Source organism: Telmatherina bonti, assembly GCF_933228915.1.
Source record: "Telmatherina bonti genome assembly, chromosome: 6".
Taxonomy (NCBI): Eukaryota; Metazoa; Chordata; class Actinopteri; order Atheriniformes; family Telmatherinidae; genus Telmatherina; species Telmatherina bonti.
Window position 1 is genome coordinate 38193551 of NC_136624.1, and position 27776 is coordinate 38221326.

General features: G+C 39.1%; 2 protein-coding genes across 3 annotated transcripts in view; both read right to left on the bottom strand.

The window, feature by feature from the left end:
• Positions 1-3296: 3296 nt before the first annotated feature.
• Positions 3297-3834, bottom strand: gnrh2 (gonadotropin-releasing hormone 2; the record flags this gene model as incomplete). Its single annotated transcript, XM_079242825.1, has 3 exons — positions 3297-3335; positions 3482-3565; positions 3706-3834. The coding sequence occupies 3 exons, from the start codon at positions 3832-3834 to the stop codon at positions 3297-3299; spliced, it is 252 nt and encodes an 83-aa protein (XP_079098951.1).
• A 3420-nt stretch (positions 3835-7254) lies between these two features.
• The window catches only part of ptpra (protein tyrosine phosphatase receptor type A), a 36626-nt gene continuing 16104 nt past the window's right edge, over positions 7255-27776 (bottom strand). For both annotated transcript variants that reach the window (XM_079242232.1, XM_079242231.1), the window contains 19 exons: positions 27321-27749; positions 20064-20151; positions 19725-19798; positions 19090-19226; positions 18364-18454; positions 18149-18225; positions 18006-18042; positions 17808-17905; positions 17485-17604; positions 16477-16643; positions 16249-16384; positions 15992-16141; positions 15811-15904; positions 14718-14794; positions 14396-14530; positions 13186-13311; positions 12678-12829; positions 12364-12499; positions 7255-10848 (listed from right to left, as the gene is read on the bottom strand). In XM_079242232.1, the coding sequence (XP_079098358.1) occupies positions 10774-10848; positions 12364-12499; positions 12678-12829; positions 13186-13311; positions 14396-14530; positions 14718-14794; positions 15811-15904; positions 15992-16141; positions 16249-16384; positions 16477-16643; positions 17485-17604; positions 17808-17905; positions 18006-18042; positions 18149-18225; positions 18364-18454; positions 19090-19226; positions 19725-19798; positions 20064-20151; positions 27321-27749 (2399 nt within the window). In that variant the 3' untranslated portion in view covers positions 7255-10773. The remainder of the gene's footprint in view (positions 10849-12363; positions 12500-12677; positions 12830-13185; positions 13312-14395; positions 14531-14717; positions 14795-15810; positions 15905-15991; positions 16142-16248; positions 16385-16476; positions 16644-17484; positions 17605-17807; positions 17906-18005; positions 18043-18148; positions 18226-18363; positions 18455-19089; positions 19227-19724; positions 19799-20063; positions 20152-27320; positions 27750-27776) is intronic.

Genomic DNA, 27776 nt, shown 5'->3' on the forward strand with positions numbered 1-27776 from the left:
ATCCTCTGACGTCAGAGAAGGTGTTTCCGGACTGCTATTTATAAATAAATATCCCCAGGTTCTGATGGCCTGACTTCAAATTTCTATAAGCATTTTTGGACAGAATTAAGAGAAATGTTACTTGAAGTACTGAGAGAAGCAATTGAAAACCAAAACCTCCCACTGACAATGAAGCAGGGAGTAATAGTTCTTATCCCAAAACCGGGAAAGGATAAAAAACAATCTTATAGACAATCTTAGACCTATTACACTCTTGAATAATGATTATAAAATTTTATCCCATGTATATGCTTCAAGACTTAAAGCTACGCTCCCTGATGTCATTAATACGACTCAGACGGGATTCATGCAAAACAGATCTATACATGACAACATCCGCCTAGTGCTTGATTTACAAGACTATGAAGGTTTTACACGTGATATTAAGATTTTAAAAAGGCATTTGACAACTTAGAACATTCTTTCTTAACAAAAGCTTTGCAAATTTTTGGGTTTGGGTCAAAGTTTATCAATGCAATGCAGGTATTTTACAAGGACAGAAATAGTTCTGTGTCATTATCCCATGGTAACACGAGTCGATTTAACTTAAACAAAGGTGTATTTCAAGGCTGCCCTTGCAGTCCAGGGCTTTTCATTTTAGCTGCTGAATTGCTGGCTATTCACCTTAAAAACTCTGAAAGGAACTGAAATTTTTGGTCAAGAACTCATAATAAGTCAGTATGCAGATGACACTACTCTTTTTCTTAAAGATGACAAGCAAATTACTATAGCTCTGCAGGCAATTGACACTTTCTCCAGAGCCTCTGGTTTATTTCTTAATTTAGATAAATGTGAACTTTTACCAATTAAACATTGTCCCCATAATTCCATACAAAATATTGCAGTCAAACAAAATGTCAAATATTTAGGAATTTATATAACTAAAAACTCTAAAGACAGACATTTAGAAAACTTAGAAAATAAACTGGTCAAATGTAAGAACATATATAATCTTTGGTTGCAAAGAGATCTTACAATTTTTGGTCGTATTTTACTCACCAAAGTTGATGGTATTTCTAGAATTCTTCATCTTACATACTCTTTAGCTTTAGAGCCATCATTTACTAAAGCTGTAAATCAACTAAATTTTAACTTTATTTGGAATAACAAAACTCACTATTTAAAAAAAGCGGTCTTGCTTCAAGATTATGAACATGGCTATTGATTATGAATGTATGAATGGCACAATAAAAAATAATTGGTTAAAATCATTTTTAAAAAATCCAGAAAACTTTTGGCATATATTTCCCAACAATATTTTTGCATCTTGTGGAGGTTTACAGTTTTTATTAAAATGGGATTTTGAGGTTAAAAAATTAAATATTAAACTGTCTAGTTTTCACCAGCAAGTACTTTTTTACTGGAAGATGCTGTACAAACATAACTTCACCCCGCATACCACTTTGCTTTGGAACAACAGATACATTCTTTATAGAAACAAGTCTTTATACTACAAGGACTGGATGGACAGAAATATTTGGTGTATTATGGACTTGTTGGAGTCAAGTGGTAACATGCTTTCATATAATGACTTTAGCATGAAGTGGAACTTCTTCTGTCACCCAAAACAGTTTTTTTGTCTGGTTAATGCTATTCCAAAACCTTTCTTGCTATTAGCTAAAGAAGTGGTTATTCACTCCAGCTCAATAAGCAGATTTCCAAATTTTTATCTTGGTGATATACTTTTCTTTGACAAAAAATGCAATAACAAGTTCATTAGACAAACACTAACTGATGAGCTTTATTCAAAACAGTACAGTAGAACCCAAGATCTTAAAGATTTTGATTCGGTTAAGGTTAAAAAGTTAAAAACAGAATATTTAAAGTATCCTATACTTCCAAAATCCAAGGAAATTCATTTTAAAATGATCAACTACATATATCCTTTAAGTGAATTTTTAAGGCTAAGATTTAATTTCGATAGAAATGAATGTAGTTTTTGTAAAAGTGAAGTGGAAACCACATGTCATATTTTTTATGATTGTCAATGTGTTCGAAGCTTTTGGTCCCAGATCCGGCTGTGGTTAGAGAGAAAGAATATACCAATTAAATTAGAATCACATGTAGACATTTTATATGGAATGGATTTGGAAAACAAATCTGTCAACTTGCTGGTGAATGTTATCCTTATATTAGCAAAACATTACATACATAACTTAAAATTTTTCAAATCCCCACCTGCATTTAAAGGTTTTATTAATCAGTTTAAAATGTATTATAAATCTGTAAAACTTATGAAATCAAAAAATGCAATAGAGCTCCTAAATCAAATACAAAATTACAATTTAACTGACCCTTGACCTGGAAGTATGAGATGTATTTTACTTTGTTTTCCTTTATTTATTTCATTTTTATTTCTTTTATTGACTCAAATTATATGTTTACTTTTCTACTCAACCAAATAGACGCAATGTAGTCTTTTTTTTATGAACTGTTATGTGCCTTACAGTCTGTATTGAAAATTTGTCAATAAAAAAGAAAAAAAAAAATTATAAATAAATAAATATCTCTCTATCTATCTAGTATATATATATATTCTATTCTATTCTATTCTACAGTCATTTAGCAGACGCTTTTATCCAAAGCAACTTACATATGAGTGAGAACAACACAAGCACACAAAATCAAACAAAGGGAACATGGTAAGAAGGTGCCAGTGGACTGTCTCATTCAGAAATGATCACACAATATCAGATACGTAAGACACATTTATATAATCAAAAATAAAGTATACAAATGTTAAAAATAAACATACACTTAAAACATAGAAGATAAACATTTATTATGGTCTCCCAAAACATCAGAACAATCAATTATCAGTATCATTTCAGGAAAACCCATCGGATTTAGTTATTACCCAGTTTGTTTTATTCTTGTCAATCTGATTTTTATCATTTTCGTTATGTTCTTCCAGTCTAGCAGCCTAATCCAACTCACATTTTTTGCTGTTTATTCTCTTTTTTATTTGCTTCCTAAGTTTGTAAGAGTTCATACTCTATCCATAGAATTCACACAGAGCCACATGACATCAAAACAACTCTGATCACTTAAAATGAACGAATAACAAAGTTAATATACAAAATAGGCATTTTATTTGTGTCATTGTTTCCATATTTGTTCGGCACAAAAAAGAAATGCAATGCTGGAAAACATATTTACTGACGGATGTAAGAAAAAGTTCACAGAATTACTTCAAGACAAAGATACTGAGGAGGACGGTCGCTATGGATACAAAAGCAGTGTAAGATGGAAAGTCGTCATTTTCTCTTCTGAAGCTCTCTGGCCAAAGCATCCAGCTGTGAAAACAGTTTAGAATACAATTAAACTGGATCACACTTAAACTCAAATTAGTTGTTTTGTGTTCCTGCCTGAATTATGTTGCTGTCAAATATAAAGACATACAGCGAGAATACAGTCATGTGACATTAAAGTTTAAACTTACAATAATATTTCTCAGGATATTCCTCCTTTGGGGTCTCAAGTAGTTGCATTCTCCTACCTCACACAGTTTAATCTCCTCTGAAATCTAAAGGAAGCCAAAGCAAAGTGATGTCAAGGCAATGAGGAAACAACAAATAGGTAAAGCACGTCTTTGGTTTCTACCAGAACTGCCTGATAGATGATCAAATGATGCTCGGTAGAGCACACACAAACACTAATCCCCACCTCTGAAGTTCCAAAGGAGTCTATATCCCTCTTGCCTCCAGGGTACCAACCGTGGGACCAGTGCTGAGAGTATGAGAGCTGCGTCCCCACATATAAAAGCAGCCCGAGCAGCAAAACCAGCCGAGACATGATATTCTGACCTAAAAACAGAGATATTAGTCGCAAAGGTTTTATTTCAAGTTTAGTTGATAAATTTTCAAAATATTTAGATTTTTTGGCTTTTTTGTGTCAGAATTTTACTTCATATTTAATAAAATAATTTTTTCTAATTTGACAAAAGACAAAGTAAAAAATATTCTATATGAACCAGGTAAAGATATGAACATATTGTTGCATTTGGAGGAAAATTACAGCAACATGACCTGAGAGATTTTATGGTCTCATCTTGTATTCTTGAAGTATCTGATCTTCAGTCATATAAAACTGAGAGACAAACAGCTGAATTAAGAGTAAACTATGTGGAAAATTCCTACCTTTCCTCAGCTCTCACAACTTTGAACAAAAAAAAAAAGTTCTTTCAAGTTATTGCAGGAGCTCGAAGCTGATTCTGAAGTTGATCAGGTGCTGAAGTCTTCAGTATTTCTGCAAAGATTCTCTACACTTGCTTCCTCCTCCCTGATATATGTACCAGCTCCCCCCCCCTCCCTCCCTCAACACATGTGCCTAACCCATCTTGACCCCACAGGTTAAATAAAACATCTCATCTCACAAGAGGTGGAGATGCCCAACCATTTCTAATTATCACAAGCAAACAGCTTTGACATCTCCGGGTTACCCATCTTTGGACATAATCTTCTTCTCGCCATTCAGGTGAGTTCAGAGAACTTTCTTTCCCTTTTTAAACTTACTTAATATTTGTTGCAGGTCTGCAGGATTTTAGCTTGCATGGGGAGGGAAGGGTTTCAGCTGAAGTGGGCAGCTTCATGAATTCCCTTAAAACTGCATGCGTCATTTTTGCAGTGTCTTTTTGCAGAACCTCCCACAGAGGGTGATGTGGGTGTAATGAGCTAGTTTTAGTGTGGGTGTGTAGTGATCGTGTTGGAAGCATTAATTGTCCTCAGTGCGATGATTTCTTTGGGCTGGATCTCTTTTCAGTTTAAATTAACGTTTTGAATACGTTATTAAAACTCTTCTTTGAGAGGACTGTTTGATGTGATTGTTTAAAGGCTCCAACAATTTTGAGGCAAGAAATTCTGCCTGCGGTGATCTTGACAAAGATTTCCAAGCATCATTTTCCTGTTAAAACTACTTTCTGTGAATGTTTTACAGTATTACGTACACCCCCAAAGTTCCCATTTCCTGTTTTGTTTTTTTCACTTTACCTTAATAATGACCCATCATGCCTCGGCATGATGGGTCATTATTATGTCTCCTCATAATAGACATAATAGGAGACATTATTATGTCTCCTATTATGTCTCCTCACTGCAGGTCACTGCTGTGACCTGCAGTGAGGAGACATTTAGCATCATCTGATAACAAGGAGAACAAACACACACAGATGGCAACATTATCACTAAGAGCATTAAAGTTCCCTTCCTGGATTTCAGATACAACCCTATTCTATCCAAAGGAGTAACTGACAGTGGTGTCTTTAGACAAAACAGATCAGGTGACAGCTGTCAGCTGAATTTGACATTCATGGGGTGTAGTTCCTGGTTTCATCTTTGTCGGCGTGAAAGAAGAGCGGTCACCTTGTAAGAACTAGTCAACAAGCATTAAAAAATTTTCCTCATCTACTGAGCCTAAAACGAAGCTTCGTTCTCTTCCTCTAAATCACAGACTGGCTGGATCATAGTCATGTTAAACTAGCTCAAATACATGACACAGTTACATATGTAGAGCAGAAGGTTTGTGGTAAAAACCTTCACTGGATTCTCTGCATGGGTTTCCTGCAGTCTGAAGACATGTTGTAAGCGTTGGCATCAGCATACGTAGCACTTAAACTTCTATGATGGACTAGATATAGTATTACATAGTAAAATGAATACTTCACTATTCCCAGTTGGGAAACAGTTTCTCTCCATTTAACACACCGTATTTACACTAGGATGCACGAGGAGCCATGTGCTGCCAGATTATGAGTATTTGGCAGTTAAAATGAAGTTCAGGCATCCACAATGGTTCACAGTGCGTTGGCAGTCCAGGGAGTTGTCACTGGGTCCTCCAGCACAACCCCCTAATAGACTGGATAAGTGGACAGACTCCAGGCTGTGTGAATCTCTACGGACGACACACATAACCAAGAGAACAAAGTATTGTTATATGTGAAAAAGATTTGGTTCTATAACTAAAAGATGTTTTGTTCATGAATGATTAGCTCCAGTAGCATCATAGTTCTAGTACAAGGCTTAGGCCAAAGGAAGAAAAGACGTAAAGCTGGAGGTAGCGTTGTTCATGTTATAATGCTGAATCATTAAAACACTGTGGGAATCAATTATTTTAGTGATGAACTTCATCGAATTTTCCAGAAGTTGCAGGGAGTTTTTTTTTTTTTCCTCTCTGTGTGCTGCATGGCAGTGTATGTCACACTGAGGACAGCAGCTCTGTGAAGGATCAGCTACATCAAATGCTCGTTGCCACATTTTACATCAGGTAGCACACACGTCATTTTCAGTTTATCACTTTAGTTCAATGTTATCTTTAATAATAGATGACAAATCTAAATGCATTATGTTACGTTTTTGTGTCATGTTACATTATGATCTATCCATCTATTATCTTAATGGCTTGTTCCAATTAGGCGTCACAGGGAGCTGGAGCCTATCCCAGCAACCATTAGGCGACCCTGAACAGGTCACCAGTCCATCACAGCAAGCACCATGATCCAACACAAAAAGGTGGGGAACAAGGTTCTGGGTCTTAGTTTCCATTTAGAAACTCAGACCCAGTTTGTAAATGGGAAACTGGGTCTGAGTTTCCATTAATCCATTTTGCTGTGTGAAAAATACAATGTAACTCAAGCAGTCACCTACAATAAACCTTGATTTTATATATTATATATATATATATATGTAGCTTTTGTGGACCAAAAACAGAAACTACATGATAAAAGACCTGCACAATTACTGTATAATTATTGTACATATTGTAAATATTGAACAAAAAAAAACACCTATTAATTTTTTTTTCTTTCTTTCCTTTTTGTATGATTGTATGCGTGCCTCTCCACAACTTTTATTCTATTTATGATAATTTCTCTGTTGTTTTTACCTCTGATTCTTCTACCTTGCTGCTGTTGCACCAGATTTTCCTCAATGAGGTTCAATAAAGGTTTATCTTATCTTAAATAACATCATCTAGGACTGATGAAGAAAAGCCTGTGAGAATTAAAACTTCTTTCAGGAATAATTCAAAATATTTTTCAACCTTTAGTGTATACAAAAATCAGCTTAAAACTCCACAACATTGTATTTGTGGCAGAATTGTGTATTTAAAGATAATAAATACAAGCAGACGTTAAAATCTCAAGCACTTTATTAGGTTTTCAACAGTATCTTGCTTAGAAAGGCCATTTGGCATTATATAATTATATATAATTTCCTCATATATATAATTATATATACATATATTCAAATGTTGAATAACAAAACACTAGAAACCAACTTCAGCAAAAAAGGGGAAAAAAGAAGATTTTTTTTAAAGACAATTATACCAAATTAAAGATGACCAAAACAAAAACATTGAATACGTTTCAAAATGGTCCCAATTCAGTTCAATATACATCTGTTCAAAATTTAAAAGAAAATAAGAAAGAAAAAATGGGGCAAAAGGAAATAAGCAAGGCAGCAGGCAGGAATGAAATATAAATAACCTTACATTATGTACAAAGGGAGGTGTGTGTTGACCAGGGCGAAAAATGGTCCAAAGACAAAGTGAAAGAAAGGAATACTGTCGACAGCGTGAACGGAGCTGGAGAGGAAGCATAAAGGACATATAAAGGTGGCAAGAAGACAGACGTTGGATTCTAGTTTTCTGTCGTCTCTCTGTGCAGACCTGGAGACAAATTAATTTTTCTGGAGCGTTTAAAACGCTCCTCTGGGATCAGACTCCCAGAGGGAAGGGGGACAAGTATTTTTTCTCATAATGAAAAAAGATCAAACTACATTTATTCAGGGAAAAACAATCTATACATTTTTCTCAGAATTTAGGAACCCACAACTGATTACTTGTTATGGATTCACATTCAATTGATATGGAATGAAATGAAGCCACTACATTACCGACACAATGTTGTTTTAGTTTGATCTTCACAATCAAGACTGACAAATATGTAACTTAACGGAATGTAAATAAAGAAAAAGAAAGAAATGGCGTCTGACCCAGTCCAGGTATACGCCCCTGTCATTCGCCTCACACAAAGCATTTGTTACTGGTCTGCAGAAGATAGCTGTGGAAATGCATGCCAGCTTACACAATGCACTGGATGACAATGGCTCTTCCACAAGTTTAAAGAAACAAGGAGAATTTATGTGTTTCAGAAGCCTAAAGCTTCCTTTAGCTTGAATAATAAAGCATCTGGTGGGTTGGCACAGTGTCATGATTGGCTAAACTGCAGTGAGACATTGTGACTCCATGATTCCCATAAGCACAACAACGCAGGCTGAACACAGCTAAGCTTCTCACCCATCCATCAAATAAAGAGCAAGCAAGCCGCGATGGAAATGGAGAAGGGTCCGATGGCACTTAACTATGAGTGTGGGCACTTGTGTTGCTTTGGAAAGAAGGAAGACCTGACCTGAAGACGAGGATGCACAAACAGCCAACAGTATCAGTGAGTGGTCACAGTCTGCTACTTTTAGCCTGAAAAAGGACCACAAAGAGGGGAAAAACTGCAGCTCAGAGACCTGGAGGAGCTTCTGAGGAGCTGCGTACGGCTCAATACTCTAAACACAAAACCGTTTCATCATTCTGACCTCAACTCTCATTTGGTTTTGATTTCTTTAAGGGCTTTGCATTTGGTGCAAATTGTGCATGAGTGTTTAAACAATCAACATGGATGCATTTGCTCCTTCTAAGAGTTCGGCATGTAATCATTAATAATGGTGGCAATAAATACATTTGATTGTGCTCATTTCTTTCATGAAGGTTAATAAATACGGGAGTGTTTTTGGATGTAGATTGTGCATAAAAATGAGTCTGTTTCAGTTGAAGTCTACATTGGAAAACCCTATAAGTAGGTCTTTTTCCAATGTCATGGCTCTAAAGTTAGTTAAATTCCAGCTGAGGGGAATGATTAGAATGCCTTCAGTTTTGGTGGGCGCTGCAGTCGTCATGAAAAGAAACCTCGAGGTGAATTTGTTCAGTCAGTACAGTTAAACATTGATCAGTCATTTCCTGAGCTGACTGAGCTGAAATAAGGACTGACCCTGCGGTTAAATGACATCATTTATCTTTCATTACAATCCCAAAGGCTGCGGCCTCTGCAGTGACCTGGGCTGGAATTAAAACGCTGTAGATCAACAGTCCTCACCAGACCCCCATTAAAAGGAAATAATCTGAGCAAACACGGCATTGCAGGCCTTCCGTATAAAAGTAACAAGTCATCCATTTTCATGGAATATGTCAGCAACAGCATCCCAATGATATTCGTGTTTATCAGGAAAAGAAAAGGGGGAATTGTTCTCTAAAGGAGTGTTCAATGAAATCGTGTTAAGCATATTTATAAAAAAAAAAACAAACAAACAAGAGAGAGAAAGTGGCAGTTTATCCCAGAAAACTCAAAGAAGACTCATCAGGAGGAGAAATACGTGACACAGTCCAAAAGAAACACTGACGTACGTCTGTAAACAAGTAAAACATGCAGGGTGTTTGGGATTATCTCATTTCTGGGGAAAATGTCAAGTTCTTTGTGATTGTGTTGCTGGTTTGGCAGGTCAATATACAGCTGACAGCTACAGAGACTGTAACAGACCTAACCGGTTCAGAGAGGCTACATAACGCCTGAATGATGGGGGACAAACTCCGCCTTCATCACTGATCCTGCTTGCTAAATGGCCTCCATGTTTAAGGTGTCTAAACGCAGCTGGTGGTGTCCGACTGCAGAGCGACACGAGCTGCACGGTTCAAGACGATTTGCAAGCTGCAGACTGAAGACAATGATGTGAAAACACAAAGTTTAGTCTGCCAGCTTCTACTCCAGTTCACACACACACACACACACACACACACACACACACACGCACACAGATTTACAAAAACAGAAATGGCTCCTGATCTTAAGCATGTAGGTTGGTGTGTGTGTGTGTGTGTGTGTGTGTGTGTGTGTGTGTGTGTGTGTGTGTGTGTGAAAACCTGAGAATGTGAGCTACATCACAGATTCTGATTTCTACCAGTGAGTGGCCTGTGAACACCTGAAACAAAGCAAAACTGTGTGTGTGTGTGTGTGTGTGTGTGTGTGTGTGTGTGTGTGTGTGTGTGAATGACCAGCAGAGGAACACAGCCCAGGATTTGTTGGTAAATGTTGAAACTGCTACCACACATGTTGCTACAGCGAGGCTCAGGCAAAGTCAAAAATATCTGAAGTCTGTCCCTAAAAAGTTAATAAAAAATCCAAACATCCTCACTTTGACTCTTGATGTTGCACATTAGCCACCAAAACATTTGATTTATACTCATTATATATTTATATTTTTTTTTATATATCTTTATATACCAATAAAATACATTACAGGTGCCACTCGAAAATGCAGCCAAACTCAAAACTGTGTCAAAAACCATGTAATAAAATGCAACACAGTAAGTATATATACATATTGGGGGTGAAGAAGTAAAGCAAATAAAAGGTGAAGGGCTGTATTAACATCATTACAAAATATTCAAGAAGGCATCTCAGTTACTTTTTAATGTCCAACTGCACCGCCCCGTCCTTCGGGGGCGTAGACCTCTGTTCCCTTTTCCCGCGGGCCACTTCCTCCCATCCACAGATCGAGCCATGATGAGTCTGTCTGAGAGATCCACCAGATGGGGAATATGCAGCTTTCTGCATGACAATGTACGTGTGGGATCTGATACGCGCTTATGCATGTAACAAGTGTGCGTGGATGTCCATCCACCCATTGCGGGCCGCTACTTGAAGTTGGCGTAGTCAGAAAAAGCATCGATATACTCTTGGACCACTTTGTAGCAGAACTCGTACTGCTCCTGAGGAGGAGATGGAAAAGAGTCAATGATCTGTAAAAACAAACTGCTGTATGCTCACTAAGCCACTATGTATGTTTACAATATAAATAAAGTACAGTGAAGGGGAGAAATGTCTCATTTGCTGTCTGTAAGCTGCAGGTCGCCTCATAGCATAACTGCTAAAGTCATATTTCAATCAAGGGTGGGACTCGATTAAAGAAATTAATCTAATTACAGGATTTGTGGTTAATTAATCACAATTAATCACATTTTAATATAATAATCACATAATATTTGGTTTCAAAAAGTAATTTTTTTTTATCTAAATGGATTTTGGTAAATTAAATAATAAATACAGATATTAATACTATATTAATTAGGGCTGTGACGATGTGCTTTTGTCCCGATTCGATTCAGTTTTTTTGGGTGGCGATTCGATTTAAATTGCGATTCTCATAATTCTTCGATATTGCTGATTTTTGTAGATTAAAAACAAAATAAATGTGTAAAACTTATTTTTTGCTCGTCATTAATCTTGATTTCAATGAAGAAAAAACAACACAGGAGTCAGGCCATCATTCTGCTGCGATAATGCCCAAGAGGACAAGTAAAAATATCAATAAAAACAACAAAAATTAAAACATTTTATAATTAATTATTTTTATCTGTTTGAAAAAAAAAAATCGATTTTTTTAACAAAAGAAAAAAATCGATTTTAAAATTGTGAAGCAAACAAATCCAGATTTTCCATTAGATTTTCCTATCCCTAATATTAATACTATAAACTCAGACTCTATTAATGTCTGGAAAAATACATTTAATGTAATTTCAATTAAAAACAAACAAAAAAAATATATCCCTGCGCAAAACTGAACAGATCTAAAATGAAAATGTCATTTTAAATACTTTAACCAGCCGCTCCAGTCTACAACATGTTGCGGTATTTTAACGTTTTCCATGTTTTCATCAACACTCTTCATTAACAGACAGAAGTATGTGACAGTACAGCCGACTGTACTGTGGCTTCGGTCGGGTCCTGCAGCAGAGGTGATCACCTCCTGCTCTGACTGCAGCTGGAAGCTGGATGCTGCATAAAGACCAAGCTTCCAGTGTGTTCTTCTGGATGGGAGAGAACTTCCACAGCAGCTGCTGCCGCCAACAGAGAGGAGTCACCGATACGTGCTTTCACGTTATTCACCACAGGTTTCCAATAACACCAGAAAAAGTCACCACACTTGGTGACAGTTGCTTTTTCTTTATTTAGAGTCGCTATAGGGGTCTAGAAAATAGCAAAATATGGCTAAAGTTCTAAGTTTTCAGCGGAAATCTACAGTGAATCAGTGTAAACGCTGTACCAGTAACTGTGCACTGACAAATTAACTGTTTTTTTCCCTGTAACCAATGCATTAAAGTCCCACCCCCAACATTAAGCAATATAAGAAGAGTACAGTTAGACAGAGGTCACAATTTAGTCTAAATATGACTTATGCAGTTATGCTGTAAGGCTAATGTGATGTAGGTCAGCTGGATTCTTACCAGTGTCTGCACCATGTGGGGTCTCTGCAGTCTGAGACTCTTCACCGTCTGGAAGACATCCAAGATGCCCTCAGCCTTCACCCTCTCCAGAACTGTACTCAGCGCGCAGAAAGTCCCAGTCCGGCCAGCACCAGCACTGCAAGCAGGGCTAACATGTTATTATCCAGTCATTTAGCAGATGCTAAGGTGTTTCACGTATGTGTAGATGTAAGAGACAAAGAGCAGCTTTGACACGGGAAGAAGACATGAGGAAGCCAGGTCTCAGAGATAAAACAAGGTGAAAATGCAGTGAGGGTGTGTTTAGTGAGTCCCACCTGCAATGCACAGTGATGGGGTGGTTGCCGGACTGCTGCTGCTGTTTCTGCACTGCAGCTATTATGTTGATCATGCCTTTGCCGTCCGTAGGGATGCCCACCTCCGGCCAGCCATGGAAATGGAACTGCCGCACAGCTCGGGCCTTGTTCTCCTGGAAACACACGATAAGGGTGTGTGTGACAGCAATCAGCCTGCGCAGCCTCTGACAGCGTATCATCAGACGATGTTTGTGTGATCCGTTTGGATCTGCTTGATCTCGCCACAGGTCCAACTGTTACCACGCTGCCCTGCTTGAAGGTACAGAGACTAAACTGGGTAGATGTTGTGTCTGAGCCAACGCCAGCAGCTATCAGAGCTGGATAGACATCCATCCAGATAGACATGGAAAAAACAAGAACAGCTCTGCCCTACCTCTGATTTAAAAACACCAGGGAGTCTTTCTGTGGCATTATAGCAGGATCTCTTTGTGAAAGGGGGGGTGTCTTGTTTCATTAAATGCTTTCTTACCCTGTTGTTTGTGACCAGGAGGTCCCGCACAGTGTAGCTCTCACTCTCCTCCTCCCTTTTAAGCTCGACAGAGATGTCCCCGTAGGCCACCACTCCATCACTGGGCCAATACTGGCCACATTTTTCCTGATGGAAACAAGGAGGAAACAGTTAGATAACAACACTTCAAGACATCTAAAGGAATTCTTGAAATCTAAAAAGCCTGTACCATCCTAAATTTGAATGATTGTGTTGGTGAATTTGACGTCTACAGCTCTAGCATGTGCATGTCTAACCAGAGATATTAGCAAGTCCAAGACTTAAATTAATGACATGAGCAAAGAGAGACCGACACCAAATCCACCATGTTTGCTGGAAATAGCTTTCTATTATGTTGATCCAGGATGATCTGCTTCTATTAAACATGTTTGTGTCAAAAAAAACTTACTGAATAGCTAAACCTAGATCAGTTTATTCAGATTAATAAGCCAGCATGTGAGACTGTAACTGTTCACCACTTGTCCCTAACATTTATCTTTTCTCAGATTTGTCCCTTTAACTTCATTCTGTTATTTCTGTTGCCAGGTAACCATGCTGCACTTACTATCCCGGGTTGTTAGTATTTACATTGTGTTGCATTTTTTATTGTGTTACTATTTAACATTATTCTTTAACTCCACCTTGCAGGATAGGTTGGGGAACGGTCAACCCAGCACTTCCTCTTTGCAGGAGTGAGTAACTTCTTGGATTAGTTGATTGGGAGAAACCAAGTGGAGGATTTCCTCTTTTGTAGCTTCTTTAAGTGTGGGCTTATTAGAAATAATGCATTAGAACTGATATTTCTTTGTGTAGTTTTGTTTGTTTAGGAATTTGGTTTGTTTATTAATGTTGGTGTAGAATATGGTTGCTGGGAATAGTGATGGGGAAATGGTTTAGGCTAAATCAAATCAGGTGTGTGTCTTATGGGGTATATAAGTAGTCAGTTTTGGGAGCTTGCGGGAGGAGAGAGAGAGAGGGAAAGGGATGTGAAACTGGTGACTGATTGCTTGCAGATCTTTGAAATGATACCAAAGACAACTCTTAGAAAATAAAATGTTCATATTTAAGGAAATCCCAGGACTGCTGATTCTGTCTACGTCTGATCTTCTTGGACACACTACCTCACAGCATGCAGTTGGTGTCGGCTCTTTTTCTAATATGGATGTTTTTAGTTACACACATAAACACACACCTGCCCTCTCTCTTCCAGCTCAGTGAGCATGACTATGGAGCAGCTTTTCCAATCCCAGATCATTCTCCAGAAGTCCTCTGTAGTGTGCTGCAGGGGCCCCTGGCTTGCAATGTACGCGTCTTTCTGACGGTAGCCCTGGGAGCAGACGGAGGAGAGGACCAGAAGCGAGGTGCAAACAGGGAAGGACAAAGATTGAGCGACACAGAATAAACAGAGAGGAAGAGAAAACCCTGTTTTAAACAGCAGATCGACGACTTTCTGTTATGAAAGGACAGAATGCTTTCTAATCCAGGCTTTTATTTTTATTTTTTTAAACACTCACATCGATGAAGGAGGCATTGACATAGTCCGTGTTCTCCTCTCCTCGTTTGACTGGAATGATCACCCTGTTGAACTCGTCTGGAACAAACAGAGAAGCATTTACGCTGACTGGAGACGATTTGGAATTTCATCCCCTGATCTTGACATTTAATGCACCAAGGCCCAATTATGATCAACATTAAATACACATTTGTCAGTAACAGTATCACCAGAAACTGTGGAGGCAGCGTTGTGCACTCGAGGTCACATGCAACCAGCAAAATGGACAAAGAAGAAGAATCTCCGCTGTGTTTAATGGCTGCACAGACCACCGCTGTTAAATACACTTTTTCAATTATTTATTTATTTTTTTTATTTTATTTTATTTATTTATTTATTTATTTTTTAAAACTTTATTCTTCTTCTTTTCTGCATAATTTTATTTAATGTGTTTGTTCATTTTTATTTCTATTTTTTATATCTTCTTTTATGTATGTGTAGTTGTATTTGTTACACTCAGTGCATTGGAAGTTTTGTTAATTTGTAAATCAGAATTGTGATTATTCGATGTTTGACTCTCTGGCAAGGGAAAGTTCAACTTAAGTTCTTGTTCCAGCCTCCTGTAGTGATGGCAGTGAGGTCTTGGGAAGGTATCATCATCACACAGAGTACACACAACCTCTTTTGGACAATCTTGGCCACCATTGCCCTTCCTTCTTCTGGAAGGAAGCATTGACATTTTGGACTCTTGGGGACTGATTCAGACTATTGTTAATTGCAAGAACTGGTTTTCTTTGTTTTTTCTTTCTTCTGTCTATTTCACATGCACTTGTTCTGAACATGCTACCTCCTTTAATAAAAAAAAAAAAACTAAAAATTAAAAAAAAAAAACAAACCCTGCACTTTTCATGTTCCCTCCGGTGCACTGATATGATCTCCTCCAACACTGTCATGTCGCTTCTTGTACATTTCTATTGAAACTGTTATGAAACTCTGCACTGCCCTCTAGTGGAAATATCTCCTTCCAACTACACAAACACAAAGCATTGTGGGAATATTTGGGCTGTGAGTCCCATTTGTGTGCACAAAAGGAGAATAAATGAGTGTGTACTCACATGGAATGATCTGTAGAACTCTGTTCTTCTTCATGTTCACAGGCAGATTGCCTGTTCTCATCTTGTCATTCTGAATCTTGATGGATGTTAGTTTCTAGACATCAGGAGATCAGAAATGAGTTAAAATTAGTGTCAAAAACTTCCAAAGTAAATTTGAATGCAAACACACACACACACACACCTTAAACTCAGCCTCGAGACCGTTACAGCCAGCTCCAGGTGAAGGGGCATACAACTTAGCCAGGTGGGACTCCAGCGAGGTCACCTCCAGCTCTGTGTCTCCATACAGATAGTGCTCTAACAACGCCTGGAAGATGAAAACGTACTGCATCTGTTGGAGAGAAAACAAATCGCTCTCAGTTTCTCTTCAGCTGTTGCTGAGTGATTTATGTGAAACGGTTAGCGTAGCGTGCTAGCACGATAATGGACCGGACTCACATCTGTCTGGACCATCTGACAGCGTTGGGCTCTTATTCTGGTAACAAAACCAAACACGTCCACCTTCCTCTCGGTGTTCATCATGTCTAGCATGGCGTCGATCACTATAAAGGTCCCCGTCCTCCCCACACCCGCACTGATGGACAGAAATAAGGTTCTGTGAGTTGTGTATGGCATGCAGGCTAATACAAGACAAAAAGAAAGTGGGAAAATAAGCGACGCATGTACCTGCAGTGAACAACAATGGGGCCAGCATACTGGGGGTTGAAGGTCTTGACTTTCTTGAGGAACTTGAGCATGCCGATGGGAGTGAAGGGCACCCCGAAGTCTGGCCAGCTGGTGAAGTGGAACTGGGTGACGAGCCTTTGAGGCTTCTTCCCAGAGACATCTCCCACCTGAGACACAAAGAATCCAAACTCATGTAATAGTACACAGAAGTTTCCACTGATGTATGTCGTTTTCAGATATGGTACACAATAAATGGCTTCATTACAGCAGCGACAGCGTTCAGAGATTAATTCTACATACAGCTGTGCTCATATGTATTCATCTCCTTTCATTAAAGAAATGGCTGAATTTATAACAGTCACTCAAATAGCAGGAGACTTAAACAAGGAACAATCACAAAAAATTTGCAAAAATATAGTTTAGTAATATAAGACACTGTTTTGTCATTGAATTGAGTTGAAGAAAGAAAAAACAAACAAACAAACAAACGTGTCCTGGACAAATTAGAGCCTTTTCTGTTGAACAGTGGGACAAAATACCTGTCAACAGGTGCAGAAGTCTGACTGAGAGGAACAGAAAACACCTGACTGGAGCGGAAACATTAAAGGATTGTTCAACTAAATATTAGTTTATGAGTGATGTAATATGTAATAAATTATCTTATTTGTTTGCTTTTTAAGGAAAAAAAATTCTATTGAACCAAAATTAGAAAATAATGTCATGATTTTCATCAAATTTTTATTTTTTATTACTTTAGTCAATTTCAGCTTATTTTACAGGCAGCTGTTTTTTTTCCTTCTTTAATGAAAAGGTATGAATACATATGAGCACAACTGTAAATACTCAACTCTCCAAACTCTGACGCGTACTGAGGAAAACACATAAAAGTGCATCATGTTCCCAGTGGACACACCATGCAGCCAACAGCTGATAAAAAGAGATAACTCTACGTACATACATCATGCTAACACAGATTTTTAAGCTTATCTAATAAGTTGCTCGTGATACCTGTTGGATGCAGAACTTGCGGACTGTGTAGTCCACCAGAACCACAGTGTCCTCCACAGACACGCGAACGTTCCCGTATGTCCAACAGCCCTGGTCCGGCCAGTACTGTGCACACTTACACTAAACAGCAGAGAGGAGTTTCACACTGAGCGCACAAGTTAACTGAATTCAGAAGTAAAATCATACGGGATGGGAGGGTTTATAGGGTTAGATATTTGTTGCATTATTGAGGTACATGTTAAATATAATTTTACAGCATGTCCTTCAGTAGGATGAGAAAAAAATGGTTTAAAATCACCATCCTGCTCCTCTAGCTCTCCTACCTCTTTTCTCTCCTTCAGATTAGTCACCATGACGATGGTGGCTGTATTCTGCTCCCAGATCATGCGCCAGAAATCATTTACAGTTTCCTCCTTCGGTCCTAAAATAATAAGACAGAGACATGAGGTGCATTAATATTCTAGTTTATTAAAGAACATCACAACAGTGTTTTATCCCTCCACTGCTGACGTCAACCTCACCTTGAGCTGCGATGAACTTATTCTTCTCTTGGTAGCCCTGCAACAGAAGGAGGGCAGACAGAGACAACAGCATGATGCTGACACGTTAAATCATATCCTTTATGTCTGAACAGCTGTTTCTTATGGAGAAAATAAGTACAAACATTTATAAAGGAGGCATTGATGAAGTCAGAGTCAGGAACTCCTTCCAGAGACAAGAGATGCACCCTGGAGTGATCATCTAAGAGACAGAGCAGAGGACAGAAGGTGCAGCCAAAGTGATGCTAAAATAATTCAGCTTCCAACACTTTTCCCAGCTAGATGACGGATGTGTAAACCAACTGAGGCTGAATACAACCGTGCAGGACTGAAAACTTACATGGCAGTATGTTGACATATCTGTTCTTCTCTTTATTCTCTTCTTTGGAGGCAGCATCACATGATGCCTGGATGGGGCAGACTGGCAGTGCCTGAACAAAGAAAAAACGACTCAGGTAACAGATCAACAAGCAGCCAGGTGTGTTATATGTCTGTCCCTGCCTGGTCCAGCACGCGCTCTACCTTCACAGAGAAGCCGCTTTTAGTTTTTTATGCAAACTGTTTTGTTTCTTCATGCGTAAATATTTACACCTGATTGTTTCGTTTTAAGCACTTTTAATTACTTTTGCATTAAAAGTGCGAAATAAATAAAGTTTCATTTGATGTTTTGATGGTAAAGTTTTGGTTTTGGCCAAGTTCCATCATGATAAACTCACCACTAATTTCCATTTCTTTTTTTTTTTTGCAGTAGCCAAACTTGACTTCAGCCTAAATCTTTACTTTTTCCATCTGACATTGAATGTTGAAGTGTCTTCACTTCAGGTGATTTTTGAGTTTTAATGGTACCATATTCTAACTGAGAAGCTGGTAAATATGTTCTACAACATCACTTTTAGTCCATTAATAAGAGATTTTAATGGTTGTTTTCTGTAAACATATAAATTCTTTGGAATATTTCTTAATTAACTCTGAATATTCATTCGGTTTCCGGGAGTCTGCATATGGAAGTGCTTCTGGTTATGAAAACTTCAGCTGTAGAGTTCCAGTGTGTTTGAGTGTGCCGTACGTTAAACTCCTCTCTGAAGAGCTTGTTGTCGTCAGCCATGCGACGGTTCATTTCTTCCTCCAGTTTGTCTATGGGAAGGGGTGGGTACTTCCTGTTTGTGCTGGGTGAACGGGCCAATAGCGGCACACTCTGGAGCTCTGCGCCAACAAGCAGGAAGGGAGGAGGCAAGAGTGAGGAGAGGAGGGAAGGAACGGGAGGGGCCAGACAGGTGGAGATAAAGACATGGGATACAGAATAAGAACATGAGATCGGAACTGTCCTGCAGCATGTTAGACTGACTTCATCATTCATTCATGTTTTTAAGATGCCCAGCAGAGGGCGATGCAAGCTAACATCTGAACATATGGGAGTCCACGGTAGGTCTGTAGATTAGGTAATACAACAAACAAAAGCCTCCTCCGATGGGTGGTGAATTGTTATCAGTCGGGGAGGAAAGATCAAGTAAAGCTTGTGAGGAAAAAAAAAAAAAAAAAAAAAAAAAAAAACTATGAGCAACAAGTTTGGTCAAGCTGGCTGGAAATATTCACCAATTTGTCATGGCAACAATTAGACTGGCCATTTAGCATGTTGCAACTGTTGACAAATGCAAAGCGCACACACACACACACACACACACACACATCTGGTTGTGTCACCTGTATCATCTGATCTGCCATTGGTCAGTCTGAAGGAGTTTGAATGGCTTCCTGCCTGCTTGTACTTCTTAAATCTGTCAAAGATCAAAGTGCATGTTAATGTAGACACACACACACACACACACACACACACACACACACACACACACACACACACACAGACAGACAGTGCTGTTTTCTCACAGTAGCGCGGCAATCACTCGTTGCCACGGTAACGGCAGCACCTGAGGCCATCACACACACACACACACACACACACACACACACACACACACACACACACACACACACACACACACACATCTCTGCAGTGAAGATCATCAACTGTACTTCACCAACCTGAGCATGTAGAGGATGATGATGATGAAGATGATGACCAGCAGGGAGGACAGGGCCACCATCACCGCTATGATCGGCATGTCATTGTCTACACCGGAGACAAAATAAAATATAAGAGGAATTAAATCGATGTGAATGTATTCCATTATAAAATGTCTCAAAGATGAAGACGTTTTAAATCTAATATCCTGACAGTTATGTCGTCGTTATCAATAGAAAAAAAAATCAATCATTGATCTCTTTAGATGCATAAACACGAAACCTTTTTTTCATTTTTCCAACTCAAAGTACTTCACTAAGTAAATACAGGCCCAGATATGGACGTGTTTTACCTTAAAGAACCTTCTGGAGGCACTTTCAAGATGTTTGCCCAGAAGCTTTATTGATACCACACGTTTATTTCATGGCAAGCAGCTGCTTAGCTTACCTTCACAGTAAATCTAGAAACAGCGAACCAGAGACAAAGCTGCGTACCAACCTTCTATCACCCGCATGAAAGCTGAACAAAGTGATACAGAAACATAAAACATGCTAAATGAGTTTATCAGGAAGCTTTGAAGGGCTGACAGGAATGATTAAACCGTCCGCTCTGCTGTTTCCTGCGGTAACGACCTGAAACGTCTAAAACAGGGCGAACCAAACCGGCCATGCGCGGGTCGCAGTCCTGCAAGGGCTTTCCCTGCTCCAAACACACCTGACTCAATTTAAATGAACCAACAGCCTATGAAGTTATGCACAAGTTAGCCTGAGTCAGGTGTGTTGGAGCAGGGACACGCTGAACACCTGCAGGGCTACGGCCCTCGTAAGATCTGATGGAGTAGCTCTGGACTAAAAGGATTGGGGTGGGAAAATTGAATTGAAAAGTCTGGATTTTTTTTGCTTCACAATCTTAAAAGATTTTTTTTTGTTAATAAAAAATTGATTTTTTTTTGTTTAAAAAAACTGATTGTTTTTTCAAAGAAATAAAAAAAATCCATTCTAAAATTTTTTTGTCATTTTTATTGTTTTTATTGATCTTTTTACTAGCCTTCCTGGGCATTATAGCAGCAGAATGATGGTCTGGCTACTGTGTGTTTTTTTTCCTATTTGAAACAAAGAAAACTGATGAGCAAAAAAAGAAAAGTTTTATCAATTTTTTTGTTTTTATTCTACAAAAATCAGCAATATCGACAAATTGTGAGAATTGCAATTTGAATCAAATCAGCACCAAAAATATCGGAATCGAATCGGGACAAAAGCAAATCGTTACAGCCGTGTAAAGGATGCCTTTAATTTGTGCTTAAATAAATTACTTACCATCTTAAACTTTGGGGAATATTCTCATGATCTTCCTCCAATCAATTACCTGAAAGCATGACGACTTCTTCTGCTACTACTTCTACTAGTACGACTACGACTGAAATCACTGATTTCTTTCCAGCGTTTTCCCCCATCTGAGCTGATTATGCATTTGTATAATGAGGCTGTAATTTAAGCCACATTATTTTACCGTTTTGCAGGATTTTTTGTTGAACTGCTGATTTAGTCCCTACTTTTTATTCTCATTCAAACTCAAAGTATCAAAGTCTTTCAGAAGTTACTCAGCTTCCCCAGATTCTTTAACATCAGTTTGCATCTTTCATTCCTGTAACTAGCATCTTTGTAAATAAATAATGAGTTAAAAAAAAAAACAAAAAAAAACAAATACATGGTTGAACAGTGTGTCCTCAGAGTGAGCAGATGAATCACATTTTAACTGCGGGGGAAACCTTATGCGTTAGTTACTAGTTATACCCATGACGGTAGTGCATGCAGTGAGATGGCACAACACCTGAAACATTTAGGAAGTTTGCTGTGAATTCAACAGAAATCTTTTAACCTGTGATGTTAAACGCTCCGAAGGCCTGGCAGCTTACAGCTCTGCTGTTTGGCTTGTGACTGGTGGGAAAGGCTCGAAGTCACATTGGCTTACCGTTACAAATTAGACATTACACAGAACAAGTTATCTATTCCTCATGTTGCCCTCGGTACTTTACAATAGCTCACCAATTTGTATACATTTCCACTATGAGTATAACTGGTTGAAGGCAACCCGGTGGTCTTCCTGGTGACCTTTCAGTGCAACGGTTGGAACAAAACACACGAGATTTGCCTGAACAACAAGTTGAGTTTGGTGTACAAAAAGCCGCCTGCTGTTTGTGTGCTGATGACTGTTCAATAAGACACATTAGGGTGCAACAAAAGACTGTTTTTTTCTAGAAAACTGCACGGCAGGGGTGACAATAGAAAGACAAAATCAGCTGTTCCATGGATCTAATTCAAGAAAGTTCTACACATTACAAAAGTATGCTGCAAAGAATGCGTCATTTGACTTCGTGCTCTGTGTGCACTTTCTGGGAGAAGGATTTCTGGCCCGCCGCCCAGTGATGTTGCATTTTCACTCACAATTCCCAGGACTTTTCAGCATTCTCCATGGGACAATATGTGCATTTTCAAATAGCAGGGGGGCAACAGGCTGTGAGTGTCATGTGGAGCTGACACGGCGACGGATCAGATGGCATGTAGAGACTCGCAGCTCTTCACAGCACACTGCAGGATGTCCAGAGGAAGACAACTAACAATTACATAAGACCTACGAATGGAAAGCGATCACCTTATATAACGATGAACAGGCTATGCAGGGTGATTCATCTGCATATGTTGCATACATGTTGACCGGCAGCATTGATAAGTTGATGAGATGACACTTAACATTGTCTAATTGATTCTGAGCGCGCCATTGTCGCCAACATCTGGAGGTTTGCAGGACATATAAAAAAAACCTGAAGTTTGCATTGCACAGTAAAAAAAAAAACCTCTCACCACATGAATCAGTGACATAAGCTGCAGATTTCTTCTCTTTTATCATGGATCATCAATAATTAATACAAAAGAAACAGAGCAGGGAATCGTGTTTCATGCACATAGGATGCTAGAAAATATGCTGAACAAAAGCTGTTAATCACATAAAAGAGGCTACGTTGTGATGTCTATTACCAGATGCAGAATGCAGATGAAAAACTAGTTTTACTTTATTAACCCCGAGTGGCTGCGATGGACTGTTGACCCGTCCAGGTTGTACTAGGGCTGCTCGATTATGACAAAACTTATAATCCCGATTGTTTTGACTGAAATTGAGATCTCGAATATTTAGCACAATTATCCAGTATTCTTAAACAATGCTGCGCGTCGTGGTTTTCTCGACTCCGTGTTGTGCATTATGACCATCTGATGCTTTTACCGCTTATATAGGAACTATTTTACGTTGGCCTGGATGTACGTTTTATACCAAACAACCGCCTCAGTCAGGCTGAGGCGCGTTTCTCTCATTCACCTGTTAAAAGACGGCTGATCTGAACCAGCTGGTTAACGCGTTGCTATGGTAACGCCCCATAACGGAGGGATATTACAATGTTTACCTCCCCGAACTATGTATAGGAAAATAAAGCAGCCAGTTGTCACTGACAATGGTATAAACTATGTTTAGGTGAACTTCCACAACCTTCTGCAGTTATTCTACATTGACCTGCAGCCGGAGCCGACTGAGACTGGCCGCCTGGGAGTGCTTTAGGACGGGAGAGGCTCCCGCTGCTCCTTCCTTACAGTAACTGCAGAACAATATGTGCCTTCAAGTCAGTCGCCAAAACACCAGAAAAGTCTCTAATAACTCCAGTAAAAGCTGCTAGATTTGTCGCTTTTAACAAAAAAAGTCTCCAGATTTAGCGAGAAAGTCTCCAAGTTGGCAACAGTGTCTGAATGAAAGCAAAGCGGCTGTGGGAGGAGTTTACAGCACAGCGCTGCAACGCCAGAGACGCTCGATTAGCAGCTGAAGACAGCAGGAGAGGAAACTGCAGAGAGGAAAATAATCACACACTTTTATTTCTATGATGGTTGAAAACCCAGATCGTAATGAGATTAAAATCTGATTAATCGCCCAGCCCCAGGTTGTACCTGCCTCTTGCCTGCTGAGATGGGCACTAACTTTACTGCATTTAACCCATCTATCGGGTGTAGATTCGCGGGTGTGTGTCAATGCGCTTTGAGTGGTCAATACAACTGGAAAAGTGCCATATCAGTACAAGTGCATGTAACATTTACCGAACTCGAGCCCGCCTTCTCAACTATTAGACAACCACCCAACTTCTATACATTATATATGTAATACTATAATTCATTTACTTTCTTAAACGCTCTGTCCAATTAGGGGTCGCAGGAAGCAGGAGCCTATCCCAGCAATAATTGAGCGAGAGGCAGGGTACACCCTGCAGAGGTTGCCAGTCCATCACAGGGGCTAATACTATAATATATAATAGTATAATCATTAATATAAGTGGTATAATAATTATATAATGCTAAAACATTTGTGGCTACTCTGTCACATATTAGGCTACACCTGCTAACCCCCTTCCTGCTCCTCCTCAAACTGAACCTCAGCTTGGAGCCATCTGAGCAGGAGAAAGCTTGTATATAAATAATATTCTTGGCGGGGTAATCTGCTGTGGCCTGTATCCTGATTTTTGTGGCTGACTGGTCAAATGCACGTATGTCACGTCAGGATATTTCCAGCTCTGCTACAATGGAGTCTAAAAGCAGAAAAATGTTCAACTGTCTAAAATATTAAAGGTTGACTGTTGACCGGAGAGCGCTTTGCCGCACTCACCGCCTCGTTTTAGCCGCTGCGACGGCCTTTCCACCAAAATAACACACAACCCACTTTCACTCCTCACATGTCTGATGTTTGCTTTCTCTCATCAAAGTTCTTTTAGGCAAAGAGATGACGAAAAGAGGCTTTAACTGCAGGAATGAATTCATTAGAATATCAATGCAAACAGAGAAAAAACGGTATTAAGAGGAACCTCTTTAACACAGCTGATCCAGAAGAGACAAACTACTCGAATATCATTTAAATACTGAGCCAGAAGTACTCAAAGCCAAAAAAAAAGTCATCAATTTGTCAATTTTCTGATTATCAGCTATGGAACTTTGCTTGAAAAGTAAAATCTAATTAATCAAAAGAATAAAATCAAAATGATTTCTCATGTTCATCTAAATAACCAAACAGCTGTTATGAATGTGAGAGGCTTTAATTCTGACATTCAGCTGAAGGTTTTAAATGTAAATTATTGTCTGTTGGGATGAAATGCATATAAAATCTCTGATAAAAGTCCAAAGTATATCTCCAAGCTACTGAGGATGTGTCTTCCAAGGGCTCTTACACACTAAAGCCCAATGAAAAACTAGCAGCGACAAAGACCGGCCGTTTTATATCATATCATTTCAGTGTGAATAAACAAAACAGCATAAAAACATAATGTAAACTGTGGGGCTGTGACGATATGCTTTTGTCCTGATTCGATTCGATTCCAATGTTTTGGGTGCAGATTCGATTTAAAATGCGATTCTCGAAATTCTTCAATATTGATGATTTTTGTAGATTAAAAACAATTCTTTTTTTTGGTAGTAATTTTTCTTGATTTCAGTTAGGAAAAAAAAACACAGTAGCCAGACCATCATTCTGCTGCTATAATGCCCAAGAAGACAAGTGAAAAAATCAATAAAAACCAATAAAAATGACAAAAATTTTGGGATTAATTTTATTTAATTGGAAAAAAAATAGTATTTTTAAAATTGTGAAGCAAAAAAATCCCGATTTTCCATTTTTTGATTCGATTTTCCCACCCCTACTATACAATCTGTCCAACTAAAGGCCAGGACACAAAATACACACCTGTCCAATAAGACAAGGTTGCCAGTGCATTTATCCAACAAGGCCTACCAGAAGACCACACTGAGCTGGTCTGGCTGATGCTTTTATGCAAAGTGACATACATGTGATAAGTGATCAGTTGACCATAGAGATCATGCATGTGGGTGGGAGGAAACTGGAGTAGCCGGAGAGAACCAACGCATTCATGGAGAGAACATGCAAACTGCATGCAGAAAGACCGCTGTTCAACCCTCCCCCAGCCGAGGCTCGAACCAGCAACCTTCTAGCTGTGAGGCCACAGCGCTGCCTATGATTAAAAGAGCAAAAAAGTGTTTCTGTTTTTAGTAAAATTTGTTCTTAGACCTTCGCTCTACAAGGCCAAGTTAATGGCAGATGTAAGGCTGGTAGTTTACTTCCTGTTGCCACGGCTGCCTCTTCCTCATGCAGTCATTCGCTACTTTAACATCGAATCAGAGTGCGGCCTTTTTCTGACAGACTCAATGCCGATTCGTCAAGCTGATAAAACATCGACAGAGTCTGTAAACATCAACAAATATGCGTTCGTTGAAGTCTGCTGACCGTCTGCTTGTGGATTAAAGCCCTAAAACAGATTTGTTACCATGCAACTATCAAAATTAATGCATTAATGCTGGGAATAATAATCCAGGGTGATTAAGGGTCGGTTAATACATGAGTCTTTCCTGATTACAGTTTGGAACATGGCAACAAAGCCACAACAACGTATGAGAGGTCAACTAATGCAGCGAGAGGAGAAGCAGGATGTTGCTCTGCAAACTGTTGGTTTTACAGCCTGAGTCTTTATATGAAACCTGTAGTTAGGGCTGGACGATACGACCAAAATCTCATATCCCGATATCGCTCATTTTATATCCCCGTAATGATATAAATAATGATATTAAATTGATTCCTGTGCAGTAAAGCACCTCATCATGGTGTAAACGATAAAGCCTCATATGAAACTATTAGGGATGTGACGGTACGCTTTTGTCCCGATTCGATTCCGATTATTTGGGTGACGATTCGATTTAAATTGCGATTCTCACAATTCTTTGACATTGCTGATTTTTGTAGATTAAAAACAAAATAAATTTATAAAACTTTTCTTTTTTGCTCGTCATTTTTCTTGATTTCAATGAGGAAAAAACAACTCTGTAGCCACACCATCATTCTGCTGCTATGACGCCCAAAAATACAAGTAAAAAGATCAATAAAAATGACTAAAATTTTATAATGAAATATTTCTATTTGTTTGAAAAATTTTTTTTTTATCAAATAATCAATTTTAAAATTGTGAAGCAAAAAAATCCAGATTTTCGATTTTTCGATTAGATTTTCCCACTATAGACATTTTCTATCGTCCAAACGATATATATTGTCCTATCACCCAGCCCTACCTGTAATAATAACAAAAACAACCGTAATAATCTGGAATCATCATGCAAGACTTCACAACAGATCCACCCATGAGAGACAGTCTTCATTTACTGCATAAAATCTGCAACGGCACTCACCATCTGGGGGGGACACATTGGGCACAGTGGTGGTTTCTACATCGACAGTGGAGCTGGGGTCAGTCTCTGGAAATGCTGACTCCACACCTCCTCCATCTACGTCTGTAGTGGTAGAAGGAGGCGGTGGGGGCTCCGTGGTTGTTGGTGCCTCAGGGGGATCTGTGGGAGTGGGAGGAGGTGGAGGAGGAACTGGTAACACTCGCACAGTGCCATTGGGACCAGAAGCTTGAGGGTCCTCGTCGCCAGCTGGGCTTGCGGTTGTTGTGGCGACTGTTGTTGTTGTCGTCACTGTTACTGTTGTTGTCGGCACGGCAACTGTGGGGGCAAGTGTTGTGGGTGGCTCGGGGGAAGCAGGTGCATGTGGAACCGTGGCGTTGACGAAGGGTGCAGTGGGTGGGTCTGTGGGCTTGGCTGTAGCATTTGGAGGACCTTGTGAGGAGAAAATGGAAACTTGGT